The sequence below is a fragment of the Xyrauchen texanus genome, chromosome 9 (assembly GCF_025860055.1).
Source record: "Xyrauchen texanus isolate HMW12.3.18 chromosome 9, RBS_HiC_50CHRs, whole genome shotgun sequence".
NCBI classification, from domain to species: Eukaryota; Metazoa; Chordata; class Actinopteri; order Cypriniformes; family Catostomidae; genus Xyrauchen; species Xyrauchen texanus.
Window position 1 is genome coordinate 891,047 of NC_068284.1, and position 26,315 is coordinate 917,361.

Consider the following 26,315-nt stretch of genomic DNA (forward strand, 5'->3'; position numbering starts at 1 on the left):
GCTGCCACCTGGCATGGGCGCCTGAAGCTCCCATCCAGGGCCTGTAGGTTTACGTCATCCCTGGCGGCCAAGGCCAGCGGTGCCGCTGGACAAGCCTCCTCCGCCCTGCATGCCATGGCTGTCCTGCAAGTACACTAAGCCAGTGGATTCCAAACTTTTTACAGAGGCCTACCCCTTCAAACATTCTACATCCTTTCGCACACCCCCTCTCTAACGCATAGATACAATTCACACAAGGTCAATTGAAAATGTCTGTTTAACACAATTATCTTTGTAAAACAACTCCCTTATATTAAAATTTTTATATTTGTACATGTTTTGTACATGTTATATTAATCATATACATATACTGAATAAATGGCTCACCGATTGAAATCAGAATGCTAGATATGATATAACTGCATAACTTCAACAACCCCCATCGCGTCGCTGTATGCAAGAAATGCGTTCGGTTCTGTGCCTGGAAATGCGCATCATTGCAGGTACGGCATTGCTGGCCGAATTCGAGCATTGAGGGTATCTGTGCAATTGCGCGGTCAGCACAAGGGGCTTTTTATGTCACTTACACTGACAGTATTGACACTGTTAGCAAGGTTGAGCTCATTTGCTGACAAAACATCACGCAACAATGTAAAAACAGGTCTCTATCTTGCAAGCAAATGTGATTGAAAATTACTACGTGTGAATATGGAAAATTATTTGATGCTGCTGAATGTCTGACACCTGTAAACAAAGATTATGAACTTATACCATGAGAATCAAAACTCCCTATGCATCTCATCTTGAATACAAATTGTGTTTTAAACTGCGAAAAAAAAAAAAAAAAAAACTAAAATCGCAGACGAATGACATGTGCGATTCTTGTAAAACAAGTATTTTACTTGCTATCACTAAGCTACGTCACCTAGCACTGGGCTGGGTGACGAAAAAAGATACATGTGTAATGCACGACGCATGATAAATGCTTTTTTTAACTGTAAACTATCAGGTTATTTCATTGCATATTTTTCTGACCTTTATGACACAAGTGTTGCTGCACTAGAGGACACACAAAATAATCTTTGCCAGTGAGAAATACATGAACTGGGTTTGAATGTCATTTTAGTAATTTGTGATGAAATTGAAAGAACAGTAAATCTCAGAATGTCATTCGCGTACCCCAGTTTGGGAAACACTGCACAAAGCCAAGGCACTGAAAGAACTGCACGAGAGTAGTTCTGCCCCAGAATTGATGCAGGAGCTGTGCTCGGCGACCGACCTCGCCCTCCGAGTGACAAGGGTCACGACACGGTCTCTCAGGTGGACAATGTCTACTTTGTTGGTCTAGGAGCACCACCTATGGCCGACAAGGCACGATTCCTGAATGCCCTAATTTCCCAGGCTGGCACCGTCAGGGACTATGCCCAGCAGTTTTCGGCGGTGAAGCAGCAGACACAGGCCATTCAACATATCCTGCCCCGGCGTGGCTCAAGATCCCGCACCCCGTCTGCACGTCGCCACGGGTGTCCTCCTGCGGTGGCTACACGAGCCGCCTGCTAAGAAGAACACCTCTAAGCACCCCTGAGACGGGTGACCCAGGGACAAGGATGTTTTGCTTGCCCTCTCCAACCCGTCGCAGTGGCTGGCCCGGACCGTCTGACTCAGCTACGTGATTTAGTTATCCAGGCGCCCGTCCAGGTTCAGTGGCGTCCACTTCATCTCGGTGAAGGGCGAGAATGCCGCCACCTTTTCGATCAAAGGTCGGGCGTACAAGTACAATGTCCTCCCTTTCGGGCTGACTCTGGCTCTTCACGTCTTCATAAAGATCGCAGAGGCAGCCCTTGCCCCGTTAGGATGAGAATGCCCAATTCTCTTATCTCGATGACTGGCTAATCCTAGCTCACTCTCAGGATATGTTGTTTGCGAACAGGGACCTGGGAAAAGAGCAAGCTCCTCCCGTTTCAGAGCATCTCTTTTCTCTGTGTGGAGTTGAACCGCTACATTGGCACATCGACTGCCTCGAGTTGTTGGCAATACTGCTCGCCCTGCGGAGGTTCCGGCCGTTGATCCAGGGCAGACAACACGACAATGGTAGCATACATCAACTGTCAAGGCGGTTTGCGCTCCCTTCGTATGTCACAACTCGTCCTGCCGTCTCCTCCTCTGGAGTCCGCAGCACCTCATGTCACTGCGAGCCACTCACATTCCGGGCAACCTCAACACTACAGCTGATGCATTGTCACGACAGGTTACCCGCAACGGAGAGTGGAGACTCCACCCTCAGGTGGTGCAGCTGATCTGGAGTAGATTTGGACAGGCACAGGTAGACCTGTTCGCCTCCCCAGAATCCTCCCACTGCCCGCTTTGGTACGCCCTGACACCGAGGCACACCTTGGTATAGACGCGCTGGCACACAGCTGGCCCCCTGGACTGAATATGCATTTCCCCCAGTGAGTCTACTTGCACAGACCCTGTGCAAGGTCAGGGAGGATGAGGAATGGGTCGTCCTAGTAGCACCCTACTGGCCCACCCAGACTTGGTTCTCAGACCTCATGCTCCTCGTGCCAGCCCCTGCCTGGCAAATTCCCCTGAGGAAGGGGACTCTTTCTCAGAGACTGGGGTACCATCTGGCATCTGCAACCAGACCTCTGGAACCTCCACGCCTGGCCCCTGGACGGGACGTGGAATACCTAAGTGGCTTACCACCCGCCGTGGTAGACACGATCACTCAAGCTAGGTTGTAGAGTGTTTGTGTACTAGTGAATGAAATGAAACGGTTCGTGAATGAAATGTTCTTTTCAGTGAACTAGCTGAACCAGTTCATCAAATCAGACTGAATCATTTGAAATAGTTTGCGCTTTGAAACAACACTGATCCACAAGTTACTCCATCTTAACCTGTCTCTCGGATGTGCCTGACACGTTGTCTCAAAATGATCTGATAACAGGGAGTAATATGATCTTAGAACTAGTGAAGTGAACTGCTCCAACTGGTACATACTGTAAATCAGACTGAACAGCTTGGTCTTAACAGTTCTTGAGTCAACAGTACAAGTTGCTCACAGCAGTTCTCGTGTGAACCGTACACTGAACTGAGAATCGCATCTTTCAGAGGTGTCTGACATGCTGAGAAATGATGATACGGAGCATGTGTGTGCCGTGTGAGTATGGGAGGCGAAATGTATGTTTCTGGTGTATTTTGCTGAACAGCAAAAACTATAACAAATAAAACATACTGTAAATATGTTTATGACTTGATTTTATTACTGTTTTATCAACGTATGATGATGATCCAGTTGCAACAGTTCTCAGGTCAACAGTACACTGATCCGGGGACAGCAGCTCTCAACTCAACAGTAAATTGAGTCCATCACCGCAGTTCCCAAGTTAACAGTACACTGACCTGCGAATCACCTTTCAAACATTTCAAATATGCATTCAACTAATTTTATTAAACAACATTTTTATTTAAAAAATGCTAAAACTTTTCAGTTGAGAGATGTAAATAAATTGTACTATTGATAGTGTGCATGCAGATTATATTGTAAGATATTATGAGCTGAATCATGCTTATTCCAGTTATTGAGTCTTTATTATAAAAATGACATGAAGACCTACTGATTGTAGACTTTCTAAATATCTGTTTGTTTAGTATGATGTTTTGACATGAGTATTGTACAGTAGCTGAGTAGTACATGACCTGAATATCTCTACATATCTCTTGTATTTGTATTGAATGCACAGCAGAAGAGAGTGTGGTGGTGAGAAGTAATGCAAAAGTAACGTAATGCTTTATTTTTCATCAATAGTAATTATTTAATTAATAAAGTTTGGCTGCTTCTATATTCAGTTTTTGAATATTTGACATGTCGTAATAACAAATGTCTTAACCCCTGAAGCTTTCTGCTATAAAATTTGGGGTACATTTTATTTCCTTAGTTTTAATATTTGTACTTTAAAATGAATGCCGACCATTTTATGTTTTTATTTCAGATCTGATGGACGTGAAAGAGGAAAGTCAAGAACTGAATGAAGTGGAGAATAAACACCATTCGTATCAGACACTTCATAATTTCCTAACTGGACAAAATTCTGTTAGAAATTCAGAGACTGAATTTAATATACCCAAATACTTCATGCCCTGTTTGGGCCACTAGAAGGCACCCGGCTGAAAAGCTGTTATCGGGCAGTACGCTGTGAGAGCCAAAGCTTCGGATATAGACCAATTAACTCTGTATCCCGAGAATTTAGAAAAGGAATGAATAATTCTGTGGAGGCAAGGCATAGATCTAGTAGGGTCCGAGACAAATAATAAAACATTATCTGCGTAAAGCAGAAGCTTATGCGCCACACCTCCCGCCATCACCCCTGGAAAATTATCCTCCTTTCTTATCGTGGCTGCTAATGGTTCCAGGGCAAGACAGAACAATAATGGGGAAAGAGGGCAACCCTGCCGGGATCCCTATCCAGAGTAAAATAATCTGAAATTAATCCATTTGTCTGTACCATCACTACCGGGTATCTATAAAGTAACTTAATCCGTCCAATAAAAGTATTCCCAAACCCATATATTTCCAAAATCTAAAAAAGATAATCCCATTCTACCATATCAAACGCCTTTTCTGTGTCAAGTGAGATGGGCGCGACCGGAGTCTGATCATTCCCATTCATTCACATGATACTGATGAAATAATGTTATCAGAAGAGCTACGGCCCCAAATAAACCCAGTCTCATTCTCCCAGCCATAATGAAAAGCTAAAAGAAGTTATAAAATATGAGAAATGTGGTGTGCCCCTTCCCCAGATCCTCCATACAAACTACCTCCTGTATGTAAATCTACAGGAATCAAGAACCCATTCAATTACAAATTCTGATCCCACAGTTGTGAACCCCTCAATAGGGGACCAAAATATAATTATAATGACAGACACCACCATTTGGTAAGCATATTGAATTATCTGGGTTTATAAGGAAAATGGGCAAAAGGTTCGGGGAGTCTGTAGTTAGACTTCCCACACGATCGCTGTGTGTAGATTTTATTGCCAGGTAAATTTTCTATAAATTCCTCGATTTCCGAATTGTTGTCATTATATTTGATTAATTGATGATTTTACTCAATGAATTGGATTTGAATTATTGTTCTATTTACCTGGTCAATAAATTGTCAACATTTGATTTTATTCTAACTGACTCTGAAATTGTTTTTCCAAACAGATTAAACGATTCGTATGGTACCGCAAGTCTGTGTCTGATTAGTGACGACTAATATTTGGCGTCAATTCAAGTGTACTTGGTTTGCAAAGACAAAAAGGGAATTTCCGTTTAGAACAGCAAATGCTGCTTGACCAATCTAAATTTGGGTGTGTCTTACCTTTAATTTGATGTTTCTCCAGATAAGTGTATGTGGGAAACCACGGCATGGCCAATCCAAAGCTATTATAAGAGAAGTTATGTTGGTCAACTTACATCTGTAATAGTGGCCGTGACCTCTACTGAAGAAAACATTAAGTTACATTCAAGTGTGTGCAATTCCATGGGGCTATACTGAAGTATCTTTGATTGTGTAAACGTGAATGTGACCGATCTCAGGTATATAGCAATTACCTCTGTTTGATGATCCAAAGCTGATGAGCTTTCGAGCGTGAGACCCGCATAAAAGAGAAAAACATGCGAGGACCTCAAAGCGACATAGTTTCCTAATCTGAACGGGTAAAATATAATTAATGAGTTAAAAAGAATAATCAAACAACAGATTTTTTTTTAATGATGCTCAGATATCATTAAAACCTTTTTCATTTATGGAGTCAGATGAAATAACGAGATAATATACATAAGAGAAAATGTATTTCATTTAATCTTGTTGTGTTGCGTACAAGGAAAGACAGTAACACGCAGAGACCTTCACCCGTATTATTGGAGACCTCCATTGGACTAATAAATGGGCCTACATGAGGATTTTGAGTTTTTTGACATAATGTCTTCCCAGAATAGTTAAGAATCAGGGTGTATTGAATCTCACCGTTTTATGACAAAATAGTAATAAAATTAGCAAAGTGTGCAGAGCTCGCCGTTCACACGTCTGCTCCTTGCATGGCGTCACGTGACTTCATAAAATAACACTTTTAATGATCTATTACTATAATGAAACATTTTGAATAATAATTATTCTAAATGAATCATATCAGTAATACACTGTTCAGTTTTTCTTGCTTCCTTGATGCTCTTTGAAATGTTGGATTATTCATGCTGGATAACATGGATCAGGTTTTGCACAGACTTTTCACTCAAACTGTTATGCTGATAATATACTTTGTAATGAAAAACAAACTGTATTAGAATAATGCAAAGTTTTTTATCATGAGTGGACTCACGCATATACATTCAGCACAGTGACTAACAAGGAAAATTAAAAATTACACTTAATATTAAAAGATTGCTGACCCATACACTAAACATAACATGCCACTAATAGAAGTCAACACATTATTACCAGTAAAGACCCACAGGGAACATTATGGTTTCCATAAAAAACAATACAGTCCATTATAATACATTAAATATGAAATATTTTTGATTTCTGTGAAGGTTTGTAATATATTAAGACAATCTTGTGAGGTGATAATTCTTTTTAATTCTATTAACAGCTCTTATCATTATGAACAACTGATTCTGACTTATTGTAATTTGAAAACAACTGTTGTTTTACTAGAGCCACATTAAGAGTTTTCCAAATGCAGTTCCGAATGTCCCCTCCGAGATGCTGTTGTATGACGTCACGGAAACATGGTGGCGTTCTTGGAGATTTGCAGATTTACTATAAACATTAACTTTTACGCAATAAATCCATAAATAAACGCACAAAAGTTTCCGTATTATATGATGTTTAGCACGCGTTTGCAGAGACGTGAAAACAGTAAACGATATTCTCTATTTATACTCATAAACCTGTAAAAACTACCGACATTGTATTTTTGTTTGTTTCTCCATTATTCGAGTAACGGACAATAGACCGCCGCATGTTTGAAAACCGGATCAAGTAGGAATATCCAGCATCCGACATTGAATAATACGGGCTATACACGAACATTAGAGAGTAAACAGTGCTGTAAATAAGAAGTGAGTAGAAGCATGTAAATTGAGATTCATGTTAATAAATGCCGCATTATTCTCATCATCCTAAACGAAGACTTGCTTCAACACGAACAGGAATAACTCCAGGTGTTACAGCTGAGATCTGCGTGAGAAATCATTGTAAAATGATGTTTATTAAAGAAGAGAGTGAGGACATGAGTTATCCAGAAGCATGCAGTTCAAATGCAATGAAAGATGAAGATACTGAGGAGCAAAAAGGTTTGTGTTCATTCTTCATTATTGGGTTGTTCTGTGTTTTCAGCTCAATTTAGTTTTAGATTTAAAAAAAATTGTTACTGGTGAAACATAAACATACATGATGATGAAAAGCGAAAATAATAAATGCCATTGATTAAAATGTACTGTGAAATTCATTAAATTGAAGAGGTAGTTCAAAGTGACAATTGTTTTGCTCAAGATTTTGTAGAAAAACTACAGGTAAAAACAATAAACTTAGAAAGGTACCATGATTTTATTTTTACACGTAGATAGGTAGGTGTATACCAGTGGTTCTCAACACGGGGAGATCAGAAGGCAAAAAAAACCCTGCCAATTTTTTTCAAGAAAAAAACAGAGACAGGGCATCATTTGGGTACTCCGTGTATTTTATTGCTTTTCAAGTAGAATGCACATAAAACTCCTGCGTTCCCTCTGCATTTTCTTTTTGACGGGGAGAGGCAGAGCTTAGCCTGCCTTGTATCTAGCTGTCGGTGCAGACATGTCAGTCAGACTCAGGACGTCAGCCGAAAGGATTTCATATTGGTATGAAGGTTATGGATAACTTCATCACACATGCAAAAAGGAGTTGTGGCAACGATGTGTCATCAGCACCAACCCATAAAACCCATGTAAAACACGAATGTATGACATTAGCTATCTTCAGTTTGGCTTTACGGTGGCTGGGACAGATGCTGAACTGCTGCCCCAGTGTCATATGCACAGATTTGCTGGAAAATGATAGCATGAAACCATGCAAATTGAAATGACATTTAGAAACCAAACACCCAACACTCAAAGACAAACCCTTAGATTTGTTTCAAATTAAAGTTATCTTGCCTTGCACAGCAGAAATGCAACATTAGCAAACACAAATCAGTGTCTAACAGGTGTCTAGAAGCATCATACTACGTCTCGCAATGAGTTGCTAACTTAGGAAAACCTCAAACAATTGCAGAGGCGCTAATCTTACCTGCTGCCAAAGATATCTGTCAAGTCATATTTGGAGAGAATTTTGCACTACAGATTGGTGACATCCCCCTTTCTAACGACACCATTAGCCACGGCATGTCTGACATGGCAAACAACGTTAAGGAGCAATTGCTAGCTAACGTCATGCAAAGCCAGTACTATGCCCTGTAGCTTCATGAGACAACTGATGTTGCAGGGCTAGCACAGTTTACCTATGTCACATATATAAATAATGGTAATATTGAGGAGGACATTCTTTTCTGTCAGTCTCTTCCAGTGCACACAACCGGTGAGGTATTGTTTGAAGTTCTGGATGGTATATACGGAATGCAGGCATGTGTTGGGATATGCACAGACGGGGCCCGTTCAATGACTGGGAGGGTTTGTGGTCTTGTCACTCGTGTCCAGAATTTAGCTCCTTTAGGACCCACTTTATGATTCATCGCGAATCTCTCGCATCAAAGCAAATGCCTGAGTCTCTGGAGTCAGTTTTAATGTTTTTAGAACGCAAAACGAATTAAATGCAACATGTTTTACATGTTAAATAGTACATGTTATTACATCCTAGAGTTCTCTTGTTCAAAGTATAGTGTTCAGAAACATTTTAGTTCCAAAAGGTTGAGAACCTCTGGTCTATAATAAAACCAGTTGACTTCAACACAACTTGTTCCATTATGTTCCAATCAGGGGTATAAACAGTACTCAGAAATTATACTTAAGTGAAAGTATGGATACTGAGTGAAAGTTTTATTCAATATCTAGCCAAAAACATACTTTTATTTAAAAAGTAAAAGTTTTTTCCTAGCTAGAATGAAATCAAGAGGAGTTTTGTTAAGTCGCATTTTTACGGTCTCTGACGACTGTCATATTTCTCCCCGTGTGGCATTTGTAACCTGGTCAAAGAAACAGGTTACAATAATATAATCTTTCTAAAATGATTTTTATGTGGCCTGTTGTACGTAACACACGTAGAGACACTAAAACAACAATTACGTTTATCCCTTTCACTCAAATCACAATTAAAAAGCAGATTATCAGTTAATAAGCACTTATTTTTCTCTCTGTTCCTCACACAATGTATCTTATGACATATAATCACTTTTTATGTAGTGCATGACTCATTTAAAATAAAATAAATGTATCCCCTTTCCTCCCAATTTGGAATACCCAATTCCCACTAATTAGTTGGTCCTCTTGGTGGCGCGGTTACTCATCTAAATCTGGGTGGTGGAGGACAAGTCTCAGTTGTCTCCACTTCTGAGACAGTCAATCTGATAATTTTATCACGTGGCTTGTTGTGCATGACACCGTGGAGACATCACATGTGCTCATGCTACTCTTCGTGATCCACACACAACTTACCACGTGCCCCATTGAGAGCAAGAATCCCTAAACGTGACCACGAGGAGGTTACTCCATGTGACTCTACCCTCCCTAGCAATCGGGTCAATTTGGTTGCTTCGGAGATCTGGCTGGAGTCACTTAGCACACCTTGGATTCGAACTCGCGACTCCAGAGGTGGTAGTCAGTGTCAATACTCGCCAAGCTACCCAGGCCCCCGATATTGCCTTACATAATCAATTTCATTTACAATCTTGTTAGAGTGTGCTTAAATTGGGCAGATGCTCAATTGATATAGTGTTGCACTTGTGATACAAATGACTGTGGTACGAGTCCTGAAGAGCACGCGTGTCGACACGTGAGCGAAAGTGTCATAGAAGCACCACAAAATGACGTGGTTGCTTCAAAACTTGTGTTTTTCATCTCACATTTGCTTTTTTTGACACTATCGTTTAGGTTTAGGGTAGGTAGGTAGCTTTTGTTGATTTAAATCTCGATATATTACCATTAAAAACCTCATCCGTTTGGGAGAACATTTAACTCATGCACTGAGATGTGTTATGAACCACATAATTTTATTTTGCAAAAATATTGCCACAGTTATGCACTGTTCGTTGCATGGGAGAAGGCACTCATGAAATGCAAGGTCAGAGCTCCCAGCCCCTACCAATCCTTGCTATTGAGCAGATGGATGAATTCAATAAAATACTTACTTCATATTTACTCAGATTCCATTATTTTTATTATTATTATCATTGCTAGTTTTATAGTTCATATTATAACGAATAGTTGCCTAACAACAATAATAATTCAGCAAATAGGGAGTAGAAATTCATAGATATGATTTCAACATGAAGACAAATGTAGAAATAAATGACATGTACACATTTACAGGTGAAACTCGAAAAATTAGAATATCGTGCAAAAGTTCATTAATTTCAGTAATTCAACTTAAAAGGTGAAACTAATATATTATATAGACTCATTACAAGCAAAGTAAGATATTTCAAGCCTTTATTTGATATAATTTTGATGATTATGGCTTACAGCTTATGAAAACCCCAAATTCAGAATCTCAGAAAATTAGAATATTGTGAAAAGGTTCAGTATTGTAGGCTCAAAGTGTCACACTCTAATCAGCTAAACACCTGCAAAGGGTTCCTGAGCCTTTAAATGGTCTCTCAGTCTGGTTCAGTTGAATTCACAATCATGGGGAAGACTGCTGACCTGACAGTTGTGCAGAAAACCATCATTGACACCCTCCACAAGGAGGGAAAGCCTCAAAAGGTAATTGCAAAAGAAGTTGGATGTTCTCAAAGTGCTGTATCAAAGCACATTAATAGAAAGTTAAATGGAAGGGAAAAGTGTGGAAGAAAAAGGTGCACAAGCAGCAGGGATGACCGTAGCCTGGAGAGGATTGTCAGGAAAAGGCCATTCAAATGTGTGGGGAGCTTCACAAGGAGTGGACTGAGGCTGGAGTTACTGCATCAAGAGCCACCACACACAGACGGGTCCTGGACATGGGCTTCAAATGTCAAACGTCTTACCTGGGCTAAAGAAAAAAGAACTGGTCTGTTGCTCAGTGGTCCAAAGTCCTCTTTTCTGATGAGAGCAAATTTTGCATCTCATTTGGAAACCAAGGTCCCAGAGTCTGGAGGAAGAATGGAGAGGCACACAATCCAAGATGCTTGAAGTCCAGTGTGAAGTTTCACAGTCTGTGTTGGTTTGGGGAGCCATGTCATCGGCTGGTGTTGGTCCACTGTGCTTTATTAAGTCCAGAGTCAACGCAGCCGTCTACCGGGACATTTTAGAGCACTTCATGCTTCCTTCAGCAGACAAGCTTTATGGAGATGGTGACTTCATTTTCCAGCAGGACTTGGCACCTGCCCACACTGCCAAAAGTACCAAAACCTGGTTCAATGACCATGGTATTACTGTGCTTGATTGGCCAGCAAACTCGCCTGACCTGAACCCCATAGAGAATCTATGGGGCATTGCCAAGAGAAAGATGAGAGACATGAGACCAAACAATGCAGAAGAGCTGAAGGCCGCTATTGAAGCATCTTGGTCTTCCATAACACCTCAGCAGTGCCACAGGCTGATAGCATCCATGCCACGCCGCATTGAGGCAGTAATTAATGCAAAAGGGGCCCAAACCAAGTACTGAGTACATATGCATGATTATACTTTTCAGAGGGCCGACATTCTGTATTTAAAATCTTTTTTTTTATTGATTTCATGTAATATTCTAATTTTCTGAGATTCTGAATTTGGGGTTTTCATAAGCTGTAAGCCATAATCATCAAAATTATATCAAATAAAGGCTTGAAATATCTTACTTTGCTTGTAATGAGTCTATATAATATATTAGTTTCACCTTTTAAGTTGAATTACTGAAATTAATGAACTTTTGCACGATATTCTAATTTTTCGAGTTTCACCTGTAATTACAAAAGCCTTATATTTATTTGCCATGTGAATGATCATTTTGACTTCATAACTGTCCAATCTGTAGGAGTAAAAATGTAATGAATACTTTTCAGTTCTCTCCCAAACTGGTGTCTCCATCTCCCCTTTATCTTACTCTCCCGCTGATCAGCTGACCCAGTGCCGGCTGTGCACTCACGGCCCGGCCACGCCCTCCTCCTCGTTACACTCCTCCCCCGCCCGATTCAGGCCAGGGTGCCATCCGGACTGAACTGGTGGAGAGATGAGTGGAGGGAAAGGGTGAGTGGGAGACACACAGAGAGAGAGGAGAGAGAAAAACTTGCTCATCGGTCCCCGGACACGTTGTCGCCTTGTCCTCAACCACTCCTCCGTCATCTGGTGGACGACAGCCGCTCCTCCCCGGGCAGATGGCAGTGAGTCCTCCGACCCCTGGCGGATGGAATGGCTCCTCTCCTTCCTGGCGGATGGCAGCGATTCCTCCGACTTCCGGTGGCCGGCTGCGACTCCTCTGCCCCCATGTGGACGGCTGCGGCGACTCCTCTGGCAGATGGAAGTGGCGAGGACTCCACGACAGCGCATCCCTCCTCCTTCCCGGATTTCAGCACCAATGTAACAGGTAACGTATGGGCAAGGAGGAGGCGGGAACCGGCTGAACAGTCAACGTAACTTTAATGACAGAAATTCAACTTAAAACAACATAAAACAAAGACGCACAAACATCAGCATGGCCACATGTGTCTCTCCTGAACTGGCGTCTCCGGCTCTCCTTTATCTCGCTCTCCCTCTGATCAGTTGACTCCCTGCTAGCCGTGCACCCTCATGGCCCGGCCACGCCCTCCTCATCACAGAGTAAAAAAAAATATTTTGAAACGTAATTAAGTAAAAGTACAATTATTGAGTTTAAATTACACTCAAGTAAATATCCCCAAAAATAATACTTATGTATTTCTTCTCAATTACTTTACACCCCTGGTGCCAATGGTGTAAGTCCAACACTTTGTGATGTTGCAGTGCCAAACTCCAGAAATATTAAAGGGTAACTAAACCCTAAACCAACTTTTTTTAGTTAATGATCTGTAAGAATGGGGCTTTATTAGTACTGGTCATTGATTCAAGTAATTTTTTTGACATTTGTGTATAAAGTGTTTTAATTCTACAATATATGGTGTAAAAACGTCTGAGTGCTGCCCTCTTCAGGTTGAACGGTGGCTACTGCAGTTGAATTTTCCTATTGGCTGTTTGCGGTACTTCGTGATGTAAGTGGTGACAGCTGACGTAAGCAGGTTCCAGCTCACCACGCCCTTGGTACGAGCTACCACGCCCATGGCAGTATAAAACCATCTCGTTTCGTCAAAACCACTGTAGCGAGTCAGGAGTTGGAATTGCGAGTATTGAAAACGATCAGGATAGAGTATTTTAGCATCTATTTAGCATAGCATTTATATAGTTATTTAGATTATTTCGTGTAGCCTAGGTAGTTAATTAGCATATTTGTTAGTGTAGTATTGTTAGAAGCATAGTTAGTTAGTAGCATAGTATTGCGTCAGTTAGGATAGCTTCAAGTTAGCGTAGATTATCTGTATTTAGTACAGTGGTCAGGATGGTACGTAGGTGTAATATTGCTGATTGCAACAGCACTGCTGGACTGTATTGCTTTCCATATAGACTTGGAAATTAGGCGCCAGGGGTTGCACGTCCTTGTTCTGGAAGACCGCGAGTTCCCGCCTAGAGCTGTAGGAGTGTGCAAACTGCATTTTACGCGGGATTGCTTCTCGAACGCAATGGAGGTGGAAATGGGCTTCTCCAAACAGCTTGCGCTGAAAAGCGACGCAGTGCCAAACGCTGCTCCTCCTGCATGGACTCCACCACCTCAGCGGCATCTTGAGGTGAGTGATCATATATATTTGAATCAGAATTTATGGTTAGGCTAAAGTTAATCCTCTGGGGCCGACAAACGCGCGTTCACGATGCGGGAGTGTTAAACGTATTGCATCCTTATACATTGTATTACGGTATTGACTACCTGTATAGTTTTATTTGGAGGTATATGGTTTTGTACATGATGACGTTACGCTTTACGTCACATTCTTCTAAGTTGAGAGAACAGCTAACTGATGTTATGTTCAAGTGAAGCTTGCTAAATAAAAATCCTGCTAAAAGGATAAACATCACTGAACAGCGTTTCATTTGTTTTTCCTGCACGCGAGTGAAGGTGAATGCGCACTCGGATGCTCAGCAGGGAGTTAAAACCGCAGTTTGAGCCAGCGGCTCGAATTGATATGGCTCCGGCCCTGTGTCCACAGACAATTCACCCTCCTCCACTTCAGGTGAAGGTGGGGGAGAAAGGTCCTCGACTTCAAAAGAACGCTCCGTGGCAAAGCTACTTGCGTCACTCTCCATTTAAGAGTCTGACAGCAGCTGTCAATTAATCTGTCACTACGGGTCTCAGGTGCACGCCCCCCCGCTCATCCCCGCCCTCGGTTCGTCCCCTCTATCCCCACTGGGGTCTGCCCACTTTTCGAGCATTTTTCAAATATTGCTAGTGGGTGGAGTCAGACTCTGAGCAGGAGTTTAGTTACCCTTTAAAGCTGCACCCAGTAATTTTTTCCTCATTAAAAAGTTTTACTCCAAAATAAATTTATTGTAATTTTGATACATATACATAAAATTGCCCCTCACACAAGATTAATCAGTAACCTTATAAAAGCTGATTTATTCTACATGGAGATGGTCCGCACATGGGGCCTTCCATGTTAAAATCACATGACTAGCTGAATACAAGTACTGGCTTAATCACAGTAACCATCCTGTTACGTGACACTTTCACTCACTGATTAAAATAATCATGGCTGACTGTGAATTCTAAATTTCTACAATGGCCTCTGAAACTGAAAACTTTTGATTTGAAATGATTCTGCATCCAAGCCGCTAGATATCGCTGTAAGTTCACAAGATACGAACAAAAAAGTTGAATGTTGAAAATGAGTGCACCTTTAAAGACAACTTAATTAAATATAATTTTTTTTAAACAAAACAAATAATTATTTTACATTCTGCTTCTGAAGAAACGTTCGTTTTTTGTATCTTAATTTTAAGATGTCCCTATGTTGTAAAATCTCTGAGATATATGGCTTGTTTTTTTAATTTTACCCATTTTCAATGGTCGAAAACCAAATGTGGGACACATAGTATGAAGCAAATCTTTCTTGTTATGTATCTTTAAATTATGTATCTTATTTATTCACATAAAAATAATAATGTCAAAATCTTGATTTTCGAGAGTCCTAAGATTGTCCAAAAATGCACTAATATAACAAATGAGTGACTATTGTGGCTCTTCAGGTAGTGCAATACCTATTTTGGACAAGAAAAACTAGCTTAATACCATGTTAATCACATTTTTGACCTATGAAAATTTTAACAATTTTCAGATGTAGCCACATTGAGAGCCACATTTCTCTGTGATTTAACCACAGAGGTCCTTAAAGGGTAACTAAACCCTAAACCAACTTTTTTTAGTTAATGATCTGTAAGCATGGGGCTTTATTAGTACTGGTCATTGATTCAAGTAATTTTTTTGACATTTGTGTATAAAGTGTTTTAATTCTACAGTATATGGTGTAAAAACGTCTGAGTGCTGCCCTCTTCAGGTTGAACGGTGGCTACTGCAGTTGAATTTTCCTATTGGCTGTTGCGGTACTTCGTGAAGTAAGCGGTGACAGCTGACGTAAGCAGGTTCCAGCTCACCACGCCAGATTCATGTACATGTCGTCTTGCGACCGTGTGAGGAATAATAATAACATAGAGTCTGACAGCAGCTGTCAATTAATCCGTCACTACGAGTCTCAGGTGCCCCCGCTCAGCCCCGCACTTGGTTCGTTCCCTCTATCCCCGCCGGGGTCTGCCCACTTTTCCTGCATTTTCAGATATTTCTAGTGGGTGGAGTCAGACTCTGAGCAGGAGTTTAGTTACCCTTTAAAAATACAAAAAGGATATAAAAATATAAATATAAAAAAAAATCTTAAAGGATATTAAGTGATATTTAATACTTCTAGAGTTATTGGCACTCGAGTAATTGTTTTGACTCACCATTGGCTTATAATGCAATGAGCGGTGCTAAATTCCACTGATTTGAGTAAAAGACCTATCTATCTCTGTGTGAAAATAAAATAATGATGGTGCCACCTTTCAGGTTATTTTATTTTACCTATAGATTTACTCCAAAGTCATAGGTGAAATCGTAATTTTGAATAAAATAATGAATTACTCAGAAAATATTGATTTATTTTTTTGGCTTTCATCATCATTTACAGTGGCAAGAATAAGTATGTGAACCCTTTGAAATTAGCTGGTTTTCTGTAATAATTGGTTGAAAAATGTGATCTTATCTTCATCAGTCACAAGTATAGACAAACACAATATGCATGATCTAACAACACACAAACAATTATTTAATGTCTTTATTGAACACATTCCATTAAACATTCACAGTGCTGTGGAAGAAGTAAGTGAACCTCCTAGCCTAAACAACAAATGCTAATTAGAGACAGGAGTTGGCAATCCTGCCAATTAATGAAGAGATTGGAGGTGTGTGTTAGAACTACTTTGATTTATAAAAAGCACTCAAATATTTTGAGTTTGCTATTCACAAAAAGCAGTTAGCTCAGCAGGTAGCTCAGTGAGTAAAGACACTAACTACTACCCCTGGAGTCGCGAGTTCTAATCCAGGGTGAGCTGAGTGACTCCAGCCAGGAGTCTCCTAAGCAACCAAATTGGTCCAGTTGCTATGGGAGGGTAGAGTCACATGAGGTAACCTCCTTGTGGTGGCTATAATGTGTGGTTCTTGCTCTCGGTGGGGCACGTGGTGAGTTGAGCATGGATGCCAAAGAGAATAGCGTGGGCCACCACATGCACTATGTATCCGTGGTAACGTGCTCAACAAGCCACGTGATAAGATGTGCGGATTAATGTCTCAAGCGCGGAGGCAACTGAGACTTGTTCTCTGCCACCTGGATTGTGGTGAGTCATTACACCACCATGTGGACTTGGAAGGAGCGTATTGGGAATTCCAAATTGGTGAGAAAAAAAAGAATTGTTGCTTTGCATAAAGCTGGAAAGGGTTAAGGAGTTATTTCGGTTTTCATATGTCATAAGTTTGGTCATCAGTTTGGCAAATTGTCTATAAATGGAGACAATTTAGTACTGTGGCTACTCTCCCTAGATGTGGCCGTTCAGCCAAGATGACTCAAAGGGCACACTGTAGAATGCTCAGTGAGGTAAAAAAAGAAACCTATGGTGACGACTTAAGACTTGAAGGAATCACTGGAACTGGTTCACATCTCTGTTCATGAGTGCTGGCCTCATGTATTCAGATACAAGACAAAGCCAGGCCTAACACAGTCATAAAGCCTGACTGAGGCCTACAAACACACATTCATAAATCTTACTGATAAAAAACATGCCAAAATCAAACAAAGGGAGTACAAAACAGACTACAAATCCTAAGAAGCCTTGCTCATTTAACACCTATGTGTAAAATGTGTGAAAAGGATCGAACTCTCAACTTCTATTGGATGAGGCGCTCAACAGAACGCCCCTCAGCCATGATGTCATCGGGCATAGAAATACCTCTGAAATCCTTCTGAGCATTGCTTCCAACAACTTTGTCATGCCATGGATAGATGCAGCTCATCGCTGCTCTCAGGTGTACCCTCGTTGCACAAGGAAGTAACGTATGACTTGAAACTGTGCCCTTACAATGTCTATCTCGTTGGACGAGTTGAGATTACTCTGTGTTCCACCGAACACTAACGGATCTGTAGGAGGCCGCCGAGGAACCCGTATCTTCATCCGTTTTCCTGCCGAAGTGAAGAAAGAAGAATTCTCTTCCCTCTTCTACCAAGTCGATGTCGCTGATTTCTCCACCAGCCCGGCGAGAATCAGCATCCGTACCGCCAGCCGACAGAGCAAACAGCCTCCCGTCATCACCCGAGCCTCGAGGAACCGAGTCGGAGTTAAAGGATGGATGAACACACATTTTAACTGCGTCCTCACTTGATCCAAGTAAGAGGTTAATGTCTGGGCGGAGATGGAATATTATAGTGTGTTATTCTTGTTTATCAAGGCTTGTACAGTGTACGGTCCGCAGAGTCCGCTCATTGTTGCTAATAATACTCAAGGTATTAATGTAAGGTATTAATGTAAGGTACTGTTATCACGAATTAGATTTTGTGGTGTTGTAATCCAACCACGTTGGACTGTTGTATATTTTCGCCATCGCATACAGAGTTTATCTGTTAAAGAATGAAAGAACGCAGGATGGTTCATGATGGTTCATCCCCCACGATCGCGAAACCTGTTCGGTACCGCCACTTTATTCTCTCTCTCTGTCGTACTAACCGCACACACACGCGAAACACATTTGGCTAGTAGATAACTTGGTGATAAATCTTTGCTTACATGCGGTAAATGGGCAAATGCCATTTAACCGGCTTCTCTCCGCACACATTCGCGGCCATATTCTCTGGCTAGAAATCTCGCAAGACATACTCTCCACAAGAGTCATATCTGCCATTTTGAGCATGTAACTCCTTACACACACACCTTCCTCATGTGTTATATATTTATTAGTTTGTAGTTGTACATCGGAAATTTATTGACTGCAATGTATTGATTATTAATTGATATTACTGCATCAATAAATGTTGTTATATTTCAAAGAGAAGTGTTTTTGGTTTGTTTTGCATACACACGTGTCAAAGGCTGGCAGTGGATGCCAGTACTCGAATTCAAACCTTCATTGTTTCCTTTTTGACTGTTGCTAATCAATTTTAAATTGATTAAAAGGCTAACATTGATTTTAATAATTCATAATTATCTTTGATAATTATGAATGATTGCTAATAACCAAAACTGCTCCTAAACTTAGTGCCCTACATGAGTCTACTAAACGAAAAACATTAAACAGGTATGGTGTCCATGGCAGGACAACACGAAGGAAGCCACTGCTTTCCAGCAAAAACATTGCTGCATGCCTGAAGTGCCAAAGACTTCAGACCACCATGACTCTCCACAACATTACTGGGAAAATGTTTTGTGCACTGATGAAACTAAGGTTGAATTGGTTGGGAAGAACACACAGCACTAAGTATGGCATAAAATAGGTAGCACATACCAACAAGAAAACCTCATCCCAACGATGAAGTACGGATATGGAGCATCATGATTTGGTGCTGCTTTGCTGCTTCGGGGATTGGACCGCTTGTCATCATTGAGGTAAAAATATATTCCCAAATTTATCAAGATATCCTACAGAATAATGTCAGGATGGCTGTGCACCAGCTGAAGCTAAGTAGATGTTGAGTGATTCAGCAGGACAATGACCCTAAACATCAAAGTAAATCTACTACAGAATGGCTTCAAAAGCCCAATACAGATGCTGTGGAATTACCTCAAGAGAGCCATTCATGCCAGACATCCTAAGAAAATGACTGGCTGACGCTCTTTCGAGAGTGTAAAAGTATTGCATGTGTTTTTATTTTTTACAAACAGGTTTGTTCTTAAGGGTGGGAGTGTTAAGTCCCTGTGGTTGCGCGTGGATGTCTCTCTCTCTCTCTCACATGCTCAGGCTGGGAGAGCTGTCAATTTCAATCTATGACGTGACGTCACCCCCCCCAGCCATTCAAGTTTCCCGCTAGCAGTTAAAGGGAAGCTGCAAAGAACGCGTGGGCGGCTTGTTTTCTTGTCGCTCTGCTTTGTTGCCTTGTACGTTCGTTATGTTCTGTTATTTTCTTTGCCATCTCGTTTTGAATATTATTGTGACATATTCTCTTTTATGTTCTTATTTTTGCCCTTTTGATGGCGTGGTTTGAGGTTACCAAGAGTAATGTGGACAGGTAAAAATGTCACGTGACTTACACAAAAATATACCTAGGAAAACTATGTATATACACATCAGGTAAGTAAGTGAATGCCACCCTTGTATGTTTTTGTGTTTGTTAGTCAGTGTAATTTAGAGAGGGCGTTTGACGCTGAAGAGGTTTGTCTTTACTTTTCTTTTGTTTATTAGTTAGATTAGAGGTTTGATTTACAAGTCAGACTGAGTTTTGTGTTTTGTTCTTTTTATTCATTTGGCTTCACTAATTACGTCCCTTTATTCTCTTGGGTTAACTATTTATCTGGTATCTTTTGAGCTGTAAATATTTTGCGTATTATTTTCTTTGTTTATATTCACCATTATTATTATCAACATTATTCTTCTTTTGGTATGATTAATTCACTTATGTATAATAAATTCATTCTTTTGCATTATTTCGTTACGTGTTGTCTCTTGCCATTTTACTCACACCAAGTTCATCGCAACCACAATGTTACCTTTTAATATGACCCTAGGTCATAAGAGTTCGTAACATTTAATGGGGGCTCATCCGGGATTGTTAAAATCCCAAATAAATGTATAGTTGTGATCATTTGTGTGTGTGCTGGTGGCAAGTGACGAAACGTTATTTTGGCGGCGTATTTATGCGGAGTGGTATTGTTGTGCTCGTTTTCTGGTTGAGCATTATGGAAAGGTTTAACTTGCAGGAATTTATTGCCAGTCCGTCCTTAGAGCAGATTAGTTCGTGCAGGAAGCAAGACTTGGTGCTGATAGCTGACCACTATCAGGTTGTTGTGAGTAGACAGGCTCTTAAGAGTGACATAAGGAGTAAGATGATACAGCGGTTAAGAGAGAGTAATGTTCTTCCTATGTCAAATACCGTGGGTGATGATGGGGCTAGCGGAAATGTCGGTGTGGGTGACGTTGCAGTGGCAAATCTCAGCCTTGTGGATGATGAGGATAAGCGGAGCGGTCGCGCTGATGCGGAGGTATTGGCCGATGCTAAGGCCGGCTTCCCACCGTTTGATCCATTCTCTCCCAGTTCTGTTGATTCCAGAGACAGCGCGCGACAGAGTCCGCTTGGCCCGTTTGCAATATGAGGCACAAGAGAAAGCCCAAGCACGTCAGGCTGAGCAAAATCTGCGTTTGGAGTTACGCAGGCTCGAAATTGAGGCGGAGACTCAGGTGAAGCTGCGACAGCTCGATCTGGACGCGATGAGGGTTGCTGCCGGTTCGGCTGCGCAGTCGAATCCAGGTCCGGTCTCTGATGTTCCTCCGCGGTCTGATTCATCCCAGGTTACGTTTGACATAAGCAAGCACATTGCCTTAGTACCTCAGTTTAGAGAATCAGAAGTAGATTCTTATTTTAATGCATTCGAACGCATAGCTACTTCTCTTCGTTGGCCTAAAGACGTCTGGTCTTTATTATTACAGTGCAAGTTGATCGGTAAAGCTCAGGAGGTTTGCTCTACTTTATCATTAGAGGAGATTTTAAAGTATGAGTCTGTGAAGTCTGCTATACTTTGCGCGTATGAGTTAGTTCCAGAGGCATATAGGCAGAAGTTTAGGGGACATAAAAAAAATTCTACCCAGACATTCGTGGAGTTTGCAAGGGACAAAGGCATTTTATTTGACAAGTGGTGCACAGCCAGTAAAGTGAGTGACTTTAACGAGTTACGAGAGCTTGTACTGCTTGAAAAGTTTAAGGGGTGCTTGCCCGATCGTGTTGTGGTTTACCTTAACGAACAGAAAGTAACTTCGTTATCCCATGCAGCCGTGCTAGCGGATGAGTTTGTTTTAACCCACAAAAATGTTTTTGCACTTGTACGTCCAGAGAGATCACAGCCGGTTCCTCTGCAAAACCAAACGTTACACTCTAAACACAGCCCACCTCGTACTAGGGAAGATCGTGAATGTTTTTATTGTCACAAACGAGGACATGTGATAGCAGATTGTTTGACATTAAAACGCAAACAGCAGCCTAAAAGTGTAGGGTTTGTGGAAGCTGTTAAGCCGACTGTTATTGTACCTAGTGAGGAGAAAATTGACGATAGTTACCAACCTTTTATCTTGAAAGGGTTAATTTCCTTAAATCGTAATCGTGAGGATCAGAAAGAAATAAGGATGCTTAGAGACACAGGTGCAATGCAATCATTTATTGTCGCAGATAGGTTGCCATTGTCTGAAGATACCTTTTGTGGCTCAAGTGTAATAATACAGGGCATTGAAATGAGTTGCATAACTGTACCATTGCATCGTCTACATTTGCAGAGTGAGTTATGTACGGGATTCGTGAGAGTGGCGGTACGTCCTTCTCTTCCTGTTCAGGGCGTTGATTTTATTCTTGGAAATGACCTGGCCGGTGGGAAAATATTGCCCGTGTTAGAGGTTGTTGACAAACCAGACGCGTTTAGCCAGTCAGAAGATTTGTCTAATACTTACCCTGGGGTTTTCCCCGCATGCGCTGTCACTCGTGCTCAGTCGCGTTAAGTGGGTAATATGGTGGATCTGTCTGACTCTTTTTCTTCCTCTCCTTGCTGGTGACGAATCACTGTGTACTGTTACGTCGACAAAGCAAAACAATTCACAGTCAGAGAACATCAGAGTAAATGTGTCTGATGCGGATGCCTTAAAATTATCCGTGTCACGAGAGAAAGTTATTGCTGCACAGAAAGAGGATAAGTCTCTCATCACTGTTTTTAATTCTGCTATCTCTCTTGATTTGGCTAAAGACAAGAAAGAGGCTTATTTTGTTGAAAATGATTTGTTGATGAGAAAGTGGTGTTCTAACAATAACGATTCAGATTGGAATGTTGTATATCAAATTGTCGTTCCTTCTCCTTATCGTCAGCATGTTCTATGTTTAGCACATGATCATCAGCTTGCTGGTCATTTAGGAATTACAAAGACGTACAATAGGATATTGCGACATTTCTTTTGGCCAGGGTTAAAGAAATCCGTTGTTCAGTACTGCCGTACCTGTCATACCTGTCAAACTGTTGGGAAGCCGAATCAGGTGATTCGACCTGCTCCACTGTCTCCCATACCAGCTATTGGGGAGCCGTTTGAGCATGTGATCATAGACTGCGTTGGGCCATTGCCTAAAACTAAATCTGGTAACCAGTTTTTGTTAACCATAATGTGCATGGCTACTAGATTTCCGGAAGCAATTCCATTAACTCTTTCCCCGCCAAACACGGAATTTTCCGTGTTTTATGAAAAAACGTTTCCCCGCCAAACACAGAATTTTCCGGGTTTCCGTGTTTTAGGTGTTATACGGTAAGGAAGACCCCTCCGCATGTTTTGAAAGATTACGCAACTCTTTGATCAAAGAAACAGACTGCGATCGTCTCAAACGTGAAGAAATGGAGTATTGAGAAGCTCAAAATATCAGACATAAACATGCCTTTTTATCAGCTTTTTGTCTGAAATGTTGTTTTTTGACAAAACCGACCTCTGTTCAAGTCGCAATAAAAAAAGAACAAATGAAGATAAAATAAAATCATTTTTTTTGCCTAAAAGCAGAGGCTCAGATCTTTATTGTGATATATAGCATCTTCATATATTCATGGAAGAAAATATTCTGCGGGCCATTAAAGTTTAGCTTAAAATCGTCAAAAACCCTGGCGGTGGCTGGCAACTTTTTTAAAAACGCTGGCGGGAAAGAGTTAAGAAAAATCACCGCTACCGTTATCAGCAAAGCGTTGGTGAAGTTCTTTTCCACTTTCGGACTTCCTGAAAAAATACAAAGTGATCAGGGCACAAATTTTTTATCAAGACTTTTTAAACAACTACTGGAGTCTTTGGCAATTTCTCACCGAGTTTCAAGTGCGTACCATCCACAAAGCCAGGGCGCACTTGAACGCTTTCACCAGACACTTAAGTCGATGCTTAAGAAATATTGTATGGACACTGCTAGAGACTGGGATGAGGGTGTTCCCTTGGTTCTATTCACAGTAAGAGAGACTGTACAAGAATCTCTTGGTTTTAGCCCAGCCGAACTCGTATTCGGACATCAGATGAGAGGACCTTTGAAAGTTCTTAAAGAGCACATTTTGGCTACTGATCCGAGCCCGAACACTAACGTACTGGATTATGTAAGTACATTTCGAGATCGTTTGCATACTGCTTGGTCACTAGCTAAAGAATCTTTAGAAAATGCTCAGAAAGGCATGAAGCGCAAGTTCGATCAGAGAGCAGTTGCGCGTTCGTTTTCGTCTGGTGATAAAGAGTTGGTGCTTTTACCAGTTCCTGGATCATCTTTGTCTGCCCGTTTCTTTGGTCCGTATGTGGTGAAACAGAAAATGAGTGAAACTGATTATATGCTTTACACACCTGACAGAAGACGTTAAACCCGAGTTTGTCACATAAACATGATAAAAGCTTACCATGAAAGGGCGATACCTGAGGTGAAAGCTTCAGAGGAGACTGCAGGGCCCGCTGTCTCGTCTGTCGCAATAACCGTGGAACTGATCCCATCTTCTGGTATCTCAGGGGCTGACGAGGATGGTGTCGTGCTTCGCAATGCTCCTCAGCATTGTGCAAGGTTAGCCAACTCAGATTTTAAAAGATATTCACTCGTATCTTAATCATTTAACTTTGGACCAGGAAACTGACATTGTTAAAGTAATATCTGATTTTAACTGTCTGTTTAGTGATGTTCCTAAACAAACGAATGTCTTACAGCATGATATTGTTGTAAACGGTGCTTGTCCTATTAAGCAACATGCTTATCGCATAAATGCAGTCAAGAAATCTATTATGCGTCAAGAAATAAGTTATCTGCTGGAGAATGATTTAGCCAAACCTAGTTGTAGTCCGTGGAGTTCTCCGTGTATTCTCGTTCCTAAGCCTGATGGCACGTTTAGATTCTGCACTGATTTCTGTAAGGTGAACGCCGTAACGGTGCCAGACAGTTATCCGTTACCGCGAATGGAAGACTGTATTGATAATATTGGGTCTGCTTGTTTTGTTACTAAGCTGGATATGCTGAAAGGGTACTGGCAGGTACCACTTACTCCACAAGCGTCAGAAATTTCAGCATTTGTAACCCCAGACAGGTTCCTTCAGTATAAAGCGATGGCTTTCGGACTCCGAATTGCAATGCATATCTCGATGATCTGGTTTTATACTCTGGGAATTGGAAGGAACATGTGTGCTTGTTGAGAACAGTGTTTGAACGCCTTCGTAAAGCTAACTTAACCCTCAACTTGGCAAAATGCGAGTTTGGCCGAGCGACTGTCACTTATCTCGGTAAAGAGGTTGGACAAGGCCAGGTACGACCGGTAGAGGCTAAAAAGTCACAGCTATTGCGGAATTTCCAGTCCCTACCACCTGACGAGAGTTACGAAGATTCTTGGGTATGGCTGGATATTATCGCAGTTTCTGCAAAAATTTCTCGACTGTTGTTAATCCTCTCACTGCGTTACTCAGCCCGTCTACATTTTTTAAATGGTCTGTGGAGTGTCAGTATGCTTTTGATTGTGTAAAGACGCTTTTATGTAATGCACCTGTTCTTGTTGCACCTGACTTTATACACACTTTTAAGCTTGATGTCGATGCAAGCGCCGTTGGTGCTGGAGCTGTTCTTCAGGAAGATAAAAATGGTATAGATCATCCTGTTAGTTACTGTTCTCGTAAGTTTAATAAGCATCAGCTTAATTACTCTACCATTGAAAAAGAAGCACTTGCTCTCTTGCTTGCCCTACAACACTTTGAAGTTTACCTTGGTTCTATTAGTCTTCCTGTCACAGTGTTTACAGACCATAACCCTCTTGTGTTTTTATCTCGAATGTATAATCAAAATCAGCGTTTGATGCTCTGGGCTCTAGTACTCCAAAATTACAATTTGGAGATCAAACACAAAAAGGGTGTTGATAATGTTTTGGCTGACGCTCTTTCGAGAGTGTAAAAGTATTGCATGTGTTTTTATTTTTTACAAACAGGTTTGTTCTTAAGGGTGGGAGTGTTACGTCCCTGTGGTTGCGCGTGGATGTCTGTCTCTCTCTCTCTCTCTCTCTCTCTCACACACATTCTTAGGCTCGCTCAGGCTGGGAGAGCTGTCAATTTCAATCTATGACATGACGTCACCTCCCCCGCAGCCATTCAAGTTTCCCGCTAGCAGTTAAAGGGAAGCTGCAAAGAACGCGTGGGTGGCTTGTTTTCTTGTCGCTCTGCTTTGTTGCCTTGTACGTTCGTTATGTTCTGTTATTTTCTTTGCCATCTCGTTTTGAATATTATTGTGACACGTTCCCTTTTATGTTCTTATTTTTGCCCTTTTGATGGCGTGGTTTGAGGTTACCAAGAGTAATGTGGACAGGTAAAAATGTCACGTGACTTACACAAAAATATA

General features: G+C 41.2%; 1 protein-coding gene across 3 annotated transcripts in view; it reads left to right on the top strand.

Annotated features, from left to right (window-relative positions):
* LOC127649410 (gastrula zinc finger protein XlCGF7.1-like) overlaps positions 1-26,315 on the top strand; it is a 43,835-nt gene that overhangs the window by 11,841 nt on the left and 5,679 nt on the right. Inside the window, exons 1-2 of one of the 3 annotated variants that reach the window (XM_052134484.1) lie at positions 6,751-7,095; positions 7,186-7,329. In XM_052134484.1, the coding sequence (XP_051990444.1) occupies positions 7,236-7,329 (94 nt within the window). In that variant the 5' untranslated portion in view covers positions 6,751-7,095; positions 7,186-7,235. Of the gene's footprint in view, positions 1-6,750; positions 7,330-26,315 lie in introns of those variants that run through there. The other 2 variants (XM_052134485.1, XM_052134483.1) reach the window with 2 other exon arrangements.